Source organism: Cygnus olor, chromosome 5, assembly GCF_009769625.2.
Source record: "Cygnus olor isolate bCygOlo1 chromosome 5, bCygOlo1.pri.v2, whole genome shotgun sequence".
Taxonomy (NCBI): domain Eukaryota; kingdom Metazoa; phylum Chordata; class Aves; order Anseriformes; family Anatidae; genus Cygnus; species Cygnus olor.
Window position 1 is genome coordinate 65,243,450 of NC_049173.1, and position 16,661 is coordinate 65,260,110.

The 16,661-nt window shown below is 35.4% G+C and overlaps 2 protein-coding genes across 10 annotated transcripts in view; one reads left to right on the forward strand and one right to left on the reverse strand.

Moving 5' to 3' along the window:
- Nucleotides 1–12,997, forward strand: part of USP47 (ubiquitin specific peptidase 47) — a 52,648-nt gene extending 39,651 nt beyond the window's left edge. For all 7 annotated transcript variants that reach the window (XM_040559344.1, XM_040559339.1, XM_040559343.1 and 4 more), the window contains 9 exons: nt 1,102–1,873; nt 3,509–3,684; nt 3,861–3,941; nt 5,039–5,154; nt 6,525–6,643; nt 8,347–8,477; nt 10,298–10,345; nt 10,432–10,562; nt 11,576–12,997. In XM_040559344.1, the coding sequence (XP_040415278.1) occupies nt 1,102–1,873; nt 3,509–3,684; nt 3,861–3,941; nt 5,039–5,154; nt 6,525–6,643; nt 8,347–8,477; nt 10,298–10,345; nt 10,432–10,562; nt 11,576–11,750 (1,749 nt within the window). In that variant the 3' untranslated portion in view covers nt 11,751–12,997. The remainder of the gene's footprint in view (nt 1–1,101; nt 1,874–3,508; nt 3,685–3,860; nt 3,942–5,038; nt 5,155–6,524; nt 6,644–8,346; nt 8,478–10,297; nt 10,346–10,431; nt 10,563–11,575) is intronic.
- The window catches only part of DKK3 (dickkopf WNT signaling pathway inhibitor 3), a 29,763-nt gene continuing 26,095 nt past the window's right edge, over nt 12,994–16,661 (reverse strand). Inside the window, exons 7-8 of one of the 3 annotated variants that reach the window (XM_040559358.1) lie at nt 15,929–16,079; nt 12,994–13,563 (exon numbers count right to left, since the gene is read on the reverse strand). In XM_040559358.1, coding sequence (XP_040415292.1) covers nt 13,345–13,563; nt 15,929–16,079 — 370 coding nt within the window. In that variant the 3' untranslated portion in view covers nt 12,994–13,344. Of the gene's footprint in view, nt 13,564–14,353; nt 15,423–15,719; nt 16,080–16,661 lie in introns of those variants that run through there. The other 2 variants (XM_040559360.1, XM_040559359.1) reach the window with 2 other exon arrangements.

Genomic DNA, 16,661 nt, shown 5'->3' on the forward strand with positions numbered 1-16,661 from the left:
CTAAAGTGATAGCTAAAAACTTTACAATGGAGATTTAAAAGTCAACTCTTAGGACAAAAGGGTTGGCATATTACTATGAAACCCAAATTGGTTTTAAACGTTCTCAACAGCTATGCCTGCTCTCAGAGTTAGTTTTTAATAGGCAAATTTCAAAGCTAAGAGCAAGTTTTTGGTGGGTCTCCATCTTAAATTCAGTAACTTTTACTGTGTAAATCCCCCTAGCGAAATCTATACTTTCTAAAAACATTTTGAGTAAATGCTTCCGATTATAGTTGTATAATAGAATCCTTCAGTTGGAAGGGACCTTCAAGATCTAGTCCAACTGCCAGACAACTTCAGGGCTAACCAAAAGTTACAGCGTATTGAGGGGTTGCATTCAGAAAAAGAGTAACTTAGTGCTTAAATAATATTTGTAATTAAATGGCATCTGTAGCGTTGGTCTCTTCACTATAGTAGCAATAGCACATCTAGCAGTTTTGAATATCATTTGGGTTTGAAATTAAGGCTGAAGATCACAGTATCCTGGATGAGCAAAAATTAGCGAAGACCTTAGTTTATAATTCAACAAAACAGTGTCATTGACTTGTTATTCAGTTAGTTCAAAACTTTTCATTTTCCACGGTGGTCTTTGGAAAGGAAAAAGAGAAATTTGATCACTTGTTTTCTAAATTGCCTTGTTGTTTACCCATGTATGCATTTAAATATTTCTTTTTTATGATGCTATACTAGAAAAATAAAGACTATCTGTAGTTGTTGGTGTCAATACTATTGTAATTAGTGTTACTGTACAAATGAAGGGTGTACATTGAAGTGATACCCGAGTACACTTCTAAACATAAAGCTTCAGTTTCCAAATAGTGCTTATTGCAGCTGGTCAGTTTGGTTACAAGTCACTCCAATCTTAATGTGACCATGAAAGTAAGGAAAACTTATTAAGCTATGGACTTCTTAGTTTCTGTCTCTAAAAATCTATTTTAAAATGGTTGCTAAAAGATGATGTTGCTTGTTGACATTATTTCTAATGTGCGCTCAATCCTATGTTTGCTTTTGTAGCTTTTAATGTAGTACTACATGATAAAAACACTGCTATTTTATGTTCAGGTATTTATTGAAAGCTCGGAGTCATTAGATCATCATGTGGCATATACAGATTCTCATTTATGGAAACTTTTGGATCGTCATGCAAATACAATCAGACTATATGTTTCATTACCAGAGCAGTCTCCTGGATCTCAGTTTAGACGATCAGTTTATCAGAAGCCTAGTGGAGATTCAGGCAACGTGGATGAAGCCTCTGAAAGAGTAAAAGGACCTGTAGGCAACATGAAATCTGTAGAAGCGATTCTGGAAGAAAGCACTGAAAAGCTTAAAAGTTTGTCCCTGCAGCAGCAGCAGGAGGGTGATAATGGAGACAGCAGCAAAAGCACAGAAGCCAGTGATTTTGAAAATATTGAATCACCTTCAAATGAAATAGACTCATCAGCAGAAAACAGAGAACTTGAAAACCAAATTCAGATTTCTGATCCAGAAAATCTCCAGTCTGAGGAACGGTCAGATTCGGATGTAAATAATGATAGGAGTACAAGTTCAGTAGACAGTGATATCCTTAGCTCTAGTCATAGTAGTGATACTTTATGCAATGTGGACAATGCCCCAATTCCCTTGGCTAATGGACTTGATTCTCATAGTATCACAAGTAGTAGGAGGTCAAAAGCAAATCAGGGGAAGAAAGAAACCTGGGACACAGCAGAAGAAGATTCCGGAACAGACAGTGAATACGATGAAAGTGGCAAGAGTAGAGGAGAAGCACAATATATGTACTTTAAGTCAGAACCCTACACTGCAGATGAAGGTTCAGGAGAAGGGCAAAAATGTATGTATTTTTTATTATTAAGTGCCTTAAATGATAGTAAAGTCTAGATTACTTTAATTCATATGCTCTTAAAAAGTAATGAAAGCTTTGAAAAGTTTGATTTTTGTATGTAAAATTAACTTTAATGAAAGTGCAAGGATGAAATGTGTCATGGTCAGTTAAAACCTAGCTTAATTTTTGTCTTTCAGTCAGTGATTTGTACTTAAACTGCATGTCTTTTTGTTCTTAAGAATTAAAGTTGCATCTATCTAAGATATATCTGTTCCCTTCTATGGAAGGTATCTTTTGAAGAACAAGCTAAGTTGTCTTCTAGTGAGAGGAAAAATAATTGCATTTTCTGGGGGTGATTTGCCTGTTCCAGAATCAAGTTAATTGCTGTGGTTCACAGAGCAGTAATTCTGTTAACGTTTAGATTTAAAAAACTGAAAACTCAAAACTGAGAATTCAAATGTAATCGATACTGATATACTTGATATTGATCATGTAATTCAGTAGACTGTTGCTTTTACATTGATTGAGCCCCAATAGGTACAATGAAGCCTATGGCAAATTGTGACAGTGATAGTATAAGTTCAGTGTAAGACCCTAAGTACTTTAATTTTCATTAAAAAGATAAAATTTTAAAACAATGCTCAGTAGCTATGTATGATTTATAATTAACATAATAATTAAAGAACAACAGGATACAAGATAAATATTTTGAAAGGCAAAGGTTTTTTTCTCGATCCAGAAATCCTGATGTAACAATAGATAAGGAATCTTTTCGTTATTTTCTTTGTAAAGAAACATTTTCATTTTTCAAGTCACATTGAGAGAGATTTGATAGCAACTACTTAAAGAGTTTGAACAAAATGTCTGATGGAAGGACTTTTCTTTGTGGCTAATCTTGAGCTACTTAAATATGAACAGGTTTATAATTTAGTTAATTGTTCATATAGCAAGCTGTCATACTGTATTTCTAATTCCCAGTGATCATAGTGTGGTTTGTGGTGAAGTCTATATTGCAAATAGTAAGACACATTTTCTAAAGATAAATCAGTTTGTTTCAAAATTTCACATAACCAGAATGTTTTTTCTATACATTAATAAAAAATCATTCAGTGAAAAACTTCCTTAACGTAAACTTGAGCTTCCCTTGTGGTACCACGTGGCCTTCCAGAACAGAGAGAACCAAACTTTTTAATCCTGAAAACAAGAATTTGTGGCTTGTGCCTAGCCAGCCCTATCTCAGATGTGCTGAGTTAGATGTGCTGATTCTGTCTGTCTCTCAAGCCAGTGGAAGCCTGTAGGGAATTATCTGCAAATGCTCAGTGTGATTGACTGTAGTCTTAGTGAAGCAAAGTAATGTATTCTTCATTCAGTACTCCACTGATTGCAAAACAGGGCAGTTTTGGGACTGCTTAGTTCTTTCAAGACTATCAGCCCATGAACATGTGAAATACAGCAAAGCTTGTAAGGGTTACAGTAAAACCTTCATCAGATGAAATGTAAATGTGGCCATTAACTAGAATTTCAACTTCTCTGTACTGTTTTGCTGCAAGTAATGACTGAATATATGGAAGTCATGTTCTAGAATGCATTTTTTTTTTTTGTATCTCAGTGTTTTATGCCATTTTCATCTTCATTTTTACTTAGGGTTGATGGTACATGTTGATAAAAGAATTACACTGTCTGCCTTCAAGCAACATTTGGAGCCCTTTGTTGGAGTACCATCCTCTCACTTCAAAGTCTTTAGAGTCTATGCCAGCAATCAAGAGTTTGAGAGTGTTCGGCTCAATGAGACCCTTTCATCGTTTTCTGATGACAATAAGGTTATTCAGAAGTTATTTTGAATAATTAAAAATACATTGGTACAATATTCCAAATCAAAGAACTTAATTTACAACTTTTAATTACTTGCTAGGTTAAATCACTACGTTTGTCTTGATAGCGATATAAAATGTGATTTTGTTTGTAGTTACTAACAGATACTCTTTCCTCTTTATAGATAACTATTAGACTTGGAAGAGCCCTTAAGAAAGGTGAATACAGAGTCAAAGTCTATCAGCTTTTGGTAAATGAACCAGAGGTAAGGCGTTGATTGTTCCAAGATGAATAGCGATTCATGAAAGTTTTATTAAGTGCTTTAGTCAAGATTTTCTCTGAAATCTTGGAGAGAAAAAAAAAGAACCCTCTTTTCTCTGTACTTTACTGTAATTTTTTCTTGATTAAGTAAGGGAATTAGAGGCTATTTTTGTTCATGTTACTCAATGTATGCAGCTGGAATGTGATCTATAGTATACTTTTCAGATGTTTTTATTTCTATAATGTATATAGAGGACAAATGAAAATAACTTTTTCATTAAACTTATGAAAATCATGTGTTATTCTTTCCGAATAAAAAAACTGTCTTTGTTTATTTTTGCAGTTTTCAATAATAAAGTACAAATATAACTTGTTACAATCATGGTGGGCAGGCAACGCTTATTGGGTAGGTTAGCTAGATACTACTAGTTTCTGGATAAGACAGTCCTGAAGGAGTGCTGGAAACAATATTGCCTCTCTTGTCATAATGCAGCTCGCTTGCTTGTAGCATCTTTTGGGACATGAAAAGTATAGAAGTTGATTTCACTATACAGAAGGCAGTCTTTAAAAGTTGACTTATTGTGCCCTTAAATTCTGATTTTACATTTTGGATAAAACTGAAAATTATATATTAATGAATCATAAGAGACTGAAGCTGTACTGGTAATAGCAGGCAATAAGAATAATTTAAAAATTATTTCTAATCATGGTGTTCTGGTCTATATTACCAACGAAACGAAACCCAAGAAAGTGGCATATTTATTACTATGTAGTTTATTTTAAAAGCTTATTTGAAATTTTAAAAGCTCTTTTCAAATTGTTTAAAATGTTAATATAATAGTAGCAATTAGTAATTCAGAGACCAGACACTATTTCTGCGGTGGCTTGCATTCAGATTTTGACTGTCAAAACATGGTTTATACACAATTTGATCCCAATTTTAATCCTAATTTTAATCAGACTACCTTGTTTACAAAAAGGCATTGTAATGATCATTTAGCTAGGTAAATGGGACTGGTCTCAAAACATGATCAGAAGGCAAATTTACGTATTTTTTTCCCCTTCTAATAAATTCTTTAATCATTTTCTATTTGTTTACAGCCATGCAAGTTTCTTCTAGATGCGGTTTTTGCTAAAGGAATGACTGTCCGACAGTCAAAAGAGGAGCTGCTTCCTCAGCTTCGAGAACAGTGTGGCCTGGACTTAACGATTGACAGGTAAAGAGACTGCAGTCAGGGTTGAAGTTAATTGATTAAATACAACTTTAAAGTCTATTTCCTCTCCTGTGAGAGAGAGAGGAGATTAGGAATGGAGCAGAAATAAGTTAGTGTGGTATTTGGATCTGTGAATTGCAAGCATCAATTTAGCAATTTCTGGCTTTCATCTCATGTAGAATTATAGAGGGAATACTATCTATGTAGAAATGCCTGTGTACAACTTAATTACAGGTTTAGATCTGAGTTGTTCTGTTCTCTGTAAGAATGATTTTCTTCGGAAAGAATAGCAATAAGTAAACCAGTTCACAAAAAAGCATTCTTGACTCCAGATGCAGGTCGAGTGTAAATCACTGCAGCAAAACTGTCTTAGTGCATTATCGTAGGGTTTGATTACGGTACTTATCCAGTACCATCTTTCCACTCCTTTATCCATAAAGGGTATCAGTTATCTTATCAAGGCTGAACTCATTTTGAGGTCTTGATTCCACATACTCCTTGCTGTCAGTTTCAAGTTATGTGGCATGTACTGTGGATTACCTGACACGCTGTATTAATTGGAATTAAGAAAAACTTGTAAAAACAGTAGGATCTGGTAAGCAAGCTGGTGGGGCCTTCACATATACCTGAAGTCAGGCTGCAGTGAAACCCTGGATGACAAAGTGGTCCTTTCCTGCTGAGATGACAAATAGAAACCTAGATGTGGACCAGGTATTTCTCCTTACCACGCCATGACTTGGCCAAAGGATTTTTGTCTGCCATGCTAGGGTTATGTTGTCTAATGCCCTATAATTACAGGGCACGTGACAAAGTTTGACTACTTCTGTGCAGGAAAACCATTACAATTAATTTTTTACTTTGTTTAATCTCATTTTAGTTGTTCATGTCATTATTTACCAATATTCAAAGCTTATTTATTTTATCTTCTGACTGTATTGGTGTAGTAGAACTAAGTACATAAACCAGATACCAGTGCTCTTATCCTCTTCCTCTCCACTTCTTCCACAATCACATCCAAAAACAAAAAAGGCAGGGATAACTGTTGGAAGCCTTTGGGAATATTCTGCTTATACCGTATGAGAAACTGTTATCTTCTTCCAGGTGGTCCTTTTATATTTCTCGCACTGAACAAGCATACACAGGCTTGTTTTCTTTGGTTGATGCAGCACTACCAGCCAATGATGATACCTTGTTGTCAGGATTATTTCAGAATGTTAAAATCATACCTGATAAACCTAGCCCATACTCTGTATGAATGAGTTGTATTTCAGTTCTGTCAAAAAAAAAAAAAAATTCAATTTTTCATTCTGTGGCACTGCTAAGCGGTTATGAGCAGATAAAAATTTACTGTTTTCTCCTTCATTTATTTGCAGGTTTCGTCTACGAAAGAAAACCTGGAAGAACCCAGGCACTGTGTTTCTGGATTATCATATCTATGAAGAAGATATCAATATTTCAAGCAATTGGGAGGTCTTCCTAGAAATACTTGATGGTAATAATGATATACTATGAAGAGAAAAGTAAAGATCATGTTAGAGATTTTTTTTAATTAAGAGAATATTGGAAAATATGCTTCCCTTTCTCTATATTTTTAAGTCTAATAATACTGAAATTGTAATAACATTTCATTAGAAAAAAAGAGAAGAAGCAAAAGAATTCAAAATAAAAGCTTTGCATGAAGTTGTGGGGGACTGTGCAAGTGTAGTTTTCCTGTGGCTGTGATATACTAAAGGTCTAACAGCATTATTTTATGTAGTTGTTTGGAAACTTGTGGACATACTGTAACACAGTATGCAGTTTTGTGTTTTCATTGTACTTAAAAGTAGCTGTATGTGTGCCTATACCTTATGCTTTTATTTGTATTTAATTTTTGAACTAGTATTGGTGACATTTGTAAATATGTGGGCATGTATGTATATAACTTCTATAAGGCAGCACAATTGTTCAGTAATTTAGTTTTCAGACAGAAGTGGAAAGAAAACACATCTTTTGTTATAAAATGCTAACTTTTTGAGTAGACCTCACTCATCAAAATAATTTTGGACTTAAATTTTAGAGAGAAGATTTTTTTTAAAACATTTGCTTAAATATTACTGAAAATAGGGCATTTAAGTTACCTTTGTATATACCCTTAAATTTTGGATTCTGTATGCAAAAGCGTAATTTAAGGGGAAAAAGATAGGCCAACCTGTTTTCCCTTTTACATGTCTGTTGATGGATAGATGTGGAATGTGGATTCCATTTGCTCAGAAACTTTCACAAGCATACCTGCCTTAAGGAAGTCTAAAGTTATTCCAGTGCCGTAAGCTCTTTTGGACAGCTGTAGTCAGTCATGGTATTCTACATCTTTAAGAAAATGGTGTCAAAACAAGTATAAGAAATTGAAATGAACGTGGGAGGTTCAGCTGTCCTGTAGATTATTCCTAGGGAAATATCTATCAGCTCACACCTGAATTAAAATTTCAGTTTAAATTTTTTTAATTGGTTTTAGGTTAATTGTTCTGCTGTTTGTGTGGTGAGTTGGGTCTTGAGGTAACTACTTCTTAGCCTAGTGCAGCTTGCCTAGTTTACAGAATATTATAGTTAATACTATTTTATAGACTACAGGGCTTCCAAGTATTCTGTAATATTTTGTGTAACTAAGGCTTTCCAAAAATCATGCTACTTTGATCTAGTTGTAGAAAATTCAGCTGTATCCCACTGTATTCTGTAATTTGTATAATCTAGAAGTGAAATGTGGAAAGCTTTATTTTGGTAAAGAAAGTGAAGCACTTGAATAAATACCAGATTTCAGAGGAAAGTCATGCAAATGCAAGGTCTGGAGGTTAGCCTCTGGTTGGATGGTTAGCTATTTTCTGTGTAACAAAGGTGGGTGCGATAGAAGAGTGCATCCTGAAGAGGAATAAATGGCATTACTCATAAGAGATGTTGCCTATGAAAAATTCTTTGAAATGAGGAGATAACAATGAAGAGTATAATGAATTCCTGGTCTTTCCTCCCAGTTCTCTCCCACCTCTTTTTTGGTAGGCTTCTTTCAACATACTTGGCTGGGTTACTTAATATTTAATAGACAGTTCATATGTGTATATGTAGTGCAGTCTTCCATATTTGAGTATGCTTATACTATGGATAACCCCTAATTTTAAATAAGCTATTTTGTGATGTTAATATAATAAATTTCTTTCTCTTTCTTAGGAGTAGAAAAGATGAAATCCATGTCACAGCTTGCAGTTTTATCAAGACGATGGAGACCATCAGAGATGAAACTAGATTGTTTCCAGGAAGTCGTGCTAGAAAGCAGCAGTGTTGAGGAATTAAAAGAGAAGGTAAAACATATAACATGATGCAAGTTTCTTGTGATTCCTGAAAGCCTTTTTGATGTCTTCTGTTGGGAAGCACAGAAGTATCATAGCTACATAAACTTGTTCCTTGGTGATTGTATTTTTTTTTTTGCAGGAACTGAGAATATGTCCATTTCTATCACCAAAAATATATGAATCAGCACCTTTACTACTTAGTTTCATGTAATGGCAGAGTATTCAGGTGAATGCATGCAAAAAAAGTCATACCTTGAACTTCAGGGAGCGTAATATTGAACTCAACCTCTGTCTCATCCTTGAAAAACACATGAAAGAAAAATCAAGCTATTGTCATCCTGTTTTTTTCAAGCTATTCCAAAATTATTCCAAAATACTAAACCTTTGTGCCTCATCATATTTGAATTTGAGCTGTTGTTCAGGGACAGTGTAATTGTAGCAGGTAAATTGAACTGTATTTGAATTAGAAATAAATATGGGTTTAGTATGCTTTTTTCTCTTAAGATCAGAACCTTCTAATAGGCAAGCAGATCTGCCATGCTCGCAGAGTATCTCATTGAGAATTCTTATTAGTCTAGTTTGTTGCAGACTTCTTAGAAATGTTTGTTTATATGTAGTGATACCAAGATGAAAGAAACCCACTGTGGATGGTGATGACAGCAGAAATCCTATTCATCATTTATAAGATAGGGGTTTGTATATATGCTGGGAAAAGGAACATCATTCAGCTTGTGTCTTCATTTTTAGCAGGAGTGAGAGTTGGCTTTTCCTTTCTTGCAGGGAGCAACTTTAAAGCCTCTTGGAAGGAATGCTGCTAACTTTTGCTCACATCAGTAATTTGAATTTGACATATCTGTGGTAACAGATGTTCAGTCAGCTCTCTCCATTCATCCAAATTGTGTTAGTAGAGTAAGGCTAATGTGTTTCAGGAATTTTTCTAGGTTTTGTTAGTATTTTTTTTTATTTAGACTAGTTTCCTAAGGAAAGGGGAGTTGGAAAATTTTACTGGCTTAGTCTTTTTTCATTGATCTAATGATGAGAACAAACACACCTGTTTTGACAGCAGAGTTTGTGGAGGCAAGAATCTTAGAAAGGAGATCTCCAAATTTTGGGGTATTAAGAAGCCAAGGATAAAAATCTGTCTAATTTAGTGTGTGCATTGCCATGGGCACAAGACTGCGGCCTGCACTTGAGTTAAGGGCCAGACAGTGATGAGCCTGTGTGCACCATGCAACTGCTCAGCAAAGGGGACATCACTGCAGCCACTCGAGGCAGAGCTGTGTGATCCTGTGAAGGGTGCTGGGACAGGGCAGTAGGAGGAGGAGGAGACAGGAGTGCACCTTGTGCATTGGGAGTTGCATGCAAGGGACAATTGCAAGGGAGGAGAGCAGTTAAAGGTGCTTGTTGGGTAAGGGTTAAAAGTGCTTGTTGGGTAAGGGGTGGGTGGGTGGATATCATGGTAGGAAGTGCAGGCGTATGTAGATGGAATTTAGGCGTACAAATTTTGAATTCACTTGCTCTCAGGTCCACTTGATCATAGTAGCTTTCATTGGATACAGGGAAACTGACAAAGACTCCTGGACCTAGAGGTTTAAAGTGAGGCAGCTGGTCACTTTGTATCTTGGAACTTGGATGTTATTGTTTCTATTTTAATTTTTGTCACCTCCCTATATAAAGACAAACTTGATGAAACTCTGTCACAGCAAGTGTCACTTGTGTGACATTGTAATTTGAAAAATACCTACTTCTAGATTTGGCAGGTCTATTGACTTTATGTAGATGTGGCTAACACTGTTTTGGAATAATAAATCAATCATTTTTTTCCACAGCTGAGTGAAATAAGTGGAATACCCTTGGAAAATATAGAGTTTGCAAAGGTAAGTATTTATTTTTTTTTTTTACATTTTATTGGCATGAATGTGTGACTGTATATTTTACTCAGTAAATAATTGCTTCTTCTCAGGGTAGAGGAACGTTTCCATGTGACATTTCCATACTAGAGATTCACCAGGATTTGGACTGGAATCCTAAAGTATCAACATTGAATGTCTGGCCTCTGTACATTTGTGATGATGGTGCAGTAATATTTTATAGGTATGTATTTTATTACAGTATAATAACGCAAAAAGTCTGTTTAAGATTTGAGGGGTGATGTAATCAATAGAAGCTTAAAAATATCCTTCCTTTTTCTTGAAGGAAAAATGCTTGTGGTAGATGGTTGAAACCATTGAATCGGAATATGTATGCATCTCAATTTCCTACAAAACTAGATATTAACTGTTTTAACAAAACAAACACTGTTCCCTTTTACTCACTTCCTTCTCCGAAATCATTGAAAATAATACAGAATACAAAAAATAGTTGCTATGCTTGAGTGTGTATTTGGATTTAATCTCTTAAAGTAGAAACATATCCCTACTGGAGTCTGAGAGTCTTATGATAGGAATTAGAGAGCAACAAATTTATGTTCTGAGTATGTTTGTGAAATTAGTGTGGTTTCTTTGGAAAAGAGGATGCCAGGATTAAAAATTTTAACATGAAAAATGTTAATTAGCTGACAGCAGTAGCCCAGTGGCAGTTTTTGAGGACTAAGAGCTTTAATATTGTAATTTCTGATAGACTTGGAGAGTGGGGGGTGGAACGTAATTAACATGTTCCTTCTACAGTACTTCTTGTAATGTGAATTTGAGGAAACGCTGGTTGATAACATACTGGCCTTAATGAAGGAAATTGTTTGGGAGAATAGCTGGTAGTTTCTAGTAATGGCTGGCTGACATGCTTCTTCTAGCTGTTGGGGCTGTGGCAGGATAAAGAACAGTCAATCGTAGCTGTTTACAAAGAATAGGAGTGATCAGTTAGATTGAATAAAGTCTTGTTTCTTGCTGCTTTCTGTTGAGTCTGCTGTCAGTTAAAATACTGAATGTTGCTGTTAGAAAAGCAGTTTTGGATTGATATTAGTCAATGGAGAAGAGGAAAAGTATTTGCATGGAATATTATGCTTAGTTTTGTTACTTTACTAGGCTGCTCTAATAGGAGAGAAAATACAGAAATCTAATTGTCATTGTATTAAATTTAACATAGCTTTCAACATGTGTTTTCATTTTTAGGGATAAAACTGAAGAATTAATGGAATTAACAGATGAACAGAGAAATGAACTGATGAAAAAAGAAAGCAGCAGGCTCCAGAAAACTGGACACCGCGTAACCTACTCTCCTCGTAAAGAGAAAGCACTAAAAATATATCTGGATGGAGCACCAAATAAAGATTTGACTCAAGACTGATACTTGCTATAGCATTTTCCCTGGGGAATTTTTTTGTCTAAAATAAGAAGGTTCACTACTACTGCGTAGTGCCATTATGGCAGGACACTCATTAGGTGTAAAGCGCTGACACCAGCACTGATTGGGCTGTGTTACCAATCAGAAGCGCAGTGCCCCGTTGGGTCACTGTTTGACTTGGAATCATGTTGTGCACTATAGTCAAATGTACTGTAAAGCTAAAAGGGACGTGCAAATAAAAGATTAGAACTAAAAAGTGGGTGGGGAGGGAAATGAGTGGAAATTTTTGAGGACAGTGTGCACATAGTAGCTAGTGAAACTAGCCTCAAACAGGATACTCATAGCTTAATAATAAAAGCTGTGCAAAGGCCATGAAAGAATCCTTTTGTTTGTTTCACTGATACACACATTACCTCATCAGACAGTCTGAAGTAAATGTTAACACATTGGTTATGGAAAAGCAGCAAAAAAGGGTTAAAAATGTAATGGAAGTGCTACAAGTCTAAGTCTTGAGAATGTTTTCCCATAAAACAGGTGGTCTGAGAGGTCTGTAGAAAGCTGCCAGCCAGGGGTTACTTCATTTTTGCAAAATGCTGTTGAAAGTTAAACTTGGTTTTTAACAGGTTAGAGAAGCCGATGAGCAGCTCTATTATATTGCATCCAATGTGTAAATAAAACTTGCCCTATCCATTTAACAGAACTGCAGTTCAGCTATTTACCATGGTATTTCTTTTCACATATCAACATTCATTGTGTACATTTGAAAGTGTAGTTGCCTATTTAAATTTGTATTCTTTTTGTTTGACAATGCTGGGTACTTTAGGGTTGTATTCCCCTTGTTAATGAAGTTTTGTTTTGTTCAGCTACTTTTTTGTACATTTTGTTTTTGAGACTATTACAAGTTCACATCTTCTCCACCTGCTGAAAGTCATTTTATTTTTTCCTGGAGTTGATTCCATAGCTATTCGTAGTCAAATATGTGGGCAACCTCTAACACCTCAACATATAAACTTGGTAGTTCAGGTTGTGGTGCAAAGACTTATGCAGTCAACATGATTTCATTGCAAAGCCTAGGAACAGCAATTTTTTGCTTTGGTCCATAAAGATCAGTAGAGAACAATTCTCCTTAGTTTTTGAAAAAAACACCTAATTTATAACAATCAAAAGATTTTGGTAAACTTTTTCATGCCAGATGCTGTTTACAACAATGAACATGCCAATAAAACATTTGTTCATTCTGTTGCATTTTACTCATTAAATGCTGTGGTTTTTATTTCAAAAATGGCAGAGTTATTTCATGGAAATAGACTTTTCCAAGGCAATGTCAGAATTGTAAGCCTGTTTGTATATTTGTGTATATATGGACATTATATACACAGAGTATTATGGGAATTATTTTGAACCTTGTCTGCTGTTCCTCTGGATTTATATTCGCACTGCATTTTTCTTCAGTTGTTTTCTTTTCAGAATTGAATTCCTTACCAGCAAAACTGCTAGGCTTGGGATATGATTGGCAGCTAAGTTTTGCTCCAGAGAGGAAAAAAAAGGATTCTGAAGAATCGAACTTCTGGTTTTCTGCTTGCTGATACACAGTAACCTAAAAAGCCTGAGGAATCCAGCAGCTTGAGAGCCAGGCACTGCTGCACAGAGGAATTCCCTCATTCTTCCTTTTCTGTTTAAGCTGTGCCACTTCATGTCCCACACAAATGAGATGGAAGCAGAAGGAAGCATGGTGTGAGTACCATCCAGTAGGTAGAATAGCTTCATTAAACTGCCATTTACGTGTGTATAGGTTGCTGAGGGATCCATAGAGTTGCTGGAAGAGGTAGAAGTAGTGTTAACTAAAGAATTCCAAAAAATTGCTTCATCTTTAGCCCCATTTAGGAAACTTTAAACATTAAAAAAAAAAAAAAATTAACCCTGTAAGTCTTGATTGAAAGCTGGATAGAGGACAGAGAGGTATCCTTATAATGATTACCTCTCCAGTGGTACACTTCCTTCTATGTATTCATATTGGAATATATTCTGGGTTATCTGGGAAGATATTTTGCAGCATCAGCTTTACATTTCTGATAATTTTGATTTTGTGCATTTTAAAGAAACAAAGAAAAAAACCTTGAGTTTCTAATTAGTAAGACTTCTGCAGAGTTAATCTGATTTCTGATTAATTCAGGGACTGAGGCATATCAGGAACTTGAAGGGAGTATAATATATAGGGTAGTATTTATGGACAGTCCTTGCTTTCTTAAGTACTTTTTTTAACAGGAAAATCACAGTGAAATTTAACGCCTTCTGATTGTATAGAAGGGTTGTCTCTAAAGCGCTGGAATTTTGCTTGGGATAGAAGGAAAGGTAAATTCATTGTACTATGTCAGAGAACACATGTATGTGTTGGGGTGAGAATTGGTGGTAGAAAAGAATCCTTAAACTAAAAGCCAGGCTGTTCTGATGAAATAACCTTCTTGTTCATAATGATAATTATTCACATTAATTCTGCCACTCAAGGAATTTATTGAAAAGCTTTCACAGACCTGAAGTGGTGAAAGACCTGAAGGCTAGTAGTTCAGTCTGCAACTCTTTTTGTTAAGTTATTGATGCTCAGCTGTTCAGATTAGACTTAAGCAGTAGGGGATGATATTTGGGAAGAAGCTCCATGAAAAATTATTTGTCTGGAGCCTCATGACATCCTTCAACATGTCCAATAATAGTGAAATCTATACCTCCAAAAATCATTAACAGTGTAAAAGCCATCGTAGCAAATGGCTGAGATAGCTGGGAGCCAGGGAGTTTGATGGATCAGACTTTGCTCTTAGCTTGATATTGATTTCTTAAATCAATGACCTGTTGAAATGGTAATGATGATATTCATATTTTGTTACACACAGATTATAATACCTATGAAGTGTATTAAAAGCATGAACCACTTTAAGAATCTTCTCTGAATGTAGATAGTCAAGTGGGAGAAGTATAAATCTCTGAACGTGAACAAGAAACAATTTAGGTTGACTCGCTGCTCAGAGTAATCAGTTTGTTTGCTGCCTTTATCTCTCAAGAAGACTAAGTGATAACAGAGTGTAGTCTACAGAACCCTTAATTGATCTTACGCAAGAAGGGTGTGTTCATAGTGCAGAAAGCTGCCATACATGGCACTGTATTTAGCTCTAGCTTAGGAATAGCCTTGTAACTACAACTGAGCTATTCTTCTATATATTGATATTTATATATTCAGTGTATAACAGAGAATCTATATTCCTTGTATTCAGCCCATTTAGCTGTTTGTTCTGCAATTTTAAATAATAGATTTTGCCCCTGAGAGATAAAGCCCTGAGCAGTCAAGTTGAAAGCTCCTATACAGAAAGCGATTTGTTCTTGTGTGCATATAAGTACACACCATTAGTTACTTATATGGAAAAATGTAGACTTTTTCTAATGCAGTGGGATCATACTTCCCTATGGAAGTACAAAACTCAAGGGATACTCGGTAGCTATGGAACACCATTTTTCAGTCATACTGAAGTTTACTGCAAAATGGATGACTTCCATTGTACACAGCTGAAAAGATGTAGGTATATTCATCTAAAAAGGTAAGCAGCCTTTCTTTCCATCCTTCCTCCCAAGATGTGTGTGGCGGTGGCAGGTAAAATCTGTATGTTGCAGCTTCACCTATCATATTTCCTAAAGAAAAAAAAATCACTGAAATGGCATAAAATAGGTTGTTTTTGTTCCAGAAAAATAATTCCACATGTATGTGCAGGAAATACTCAAAGGTAGCTTGTATAGTTCCTATTAACTTAAGATTACATGTGTTTGTGTCTTTTAATGAGTACAAGTTCTGATATATTTATTTCTACTGTACAAGGGAAAAGTACTAATCCAAAAGAAACACTGATACCTTATTTGTCTTTGGAAGGTTTGGTCCGAAGATGGAATTAATTCAACAATAATTTGAACATGCGGGTTTGCACAGAAAAGGATGCTTAATGAAGATGATGTTTATTGCACTTCTATCCAGCAGTATGTATTTAGGGTTCATATAAGCAAGACACTAGACAAAAAATTCTAGAAATAACTAAACTGGAGTTTGGACTTTATATCTCATCTCCCAAAAATGGGTCATGAGCTGAGTCAGGCTCAGACTTCAAACCCACTTGGTTCTCCAGACTTTCTAATTCTTTACGTACTTCCTGAATGACACTGCTCTCTTCGTAATCAGAAAGGATATCTCTGGGTATCAAACTCAGAAATGGCATCTTATCCATGATTAAGGGATCTTCTTTTTCATTATTTCTGGTTTCATTGGAGGACAGTTCACACACAGATGTAGTACCGTGGCTGTTGAACAAAGAAAGATATCTGGTCATACAGTACATTTTTTCATGTTCTTTTTGTTAGTTCCTTAATAAGATTTTTCTTTCTCCACACATGAAAGCATGCTAGGTGCATAAGTTCATCTGTGGTGGATCTGACAATTTTATAATCTGATTCTTACATGCTTGACAGCTGGAGAGTTAAAATGAGATTTCTATATACAGTTAGATTTCTACATACAGTTGGAGCCAAATTCTTAATAGCAGAACATGTTTGATATTGGGACACAAGATGGCAGTGGACCTCAGCACAATCTGTCCCCTCTGCCACAAGCAATCCTGACTAGTTCTTTCTGTTAGTCATAATACCAAGTTAAGATTCTGTAGCTTAAAAGGTATGCAAAAAAGTCAGTGTTTGTCATTGAACTGTAAAGTTGAGAAAACTGCGTATTATGTACTTGTTTTTAAATAGGATAATGCAGTAGCTGTATTTGCTGTTTTTGAAAAGTGTCTCCAGTTACCTGCAAACAAACATCCCACATGTAGTGTAGGAACTTAAAAGGGAACAAGAATGATTTATACTTGTTGGTAGGGGAATAGAACACTA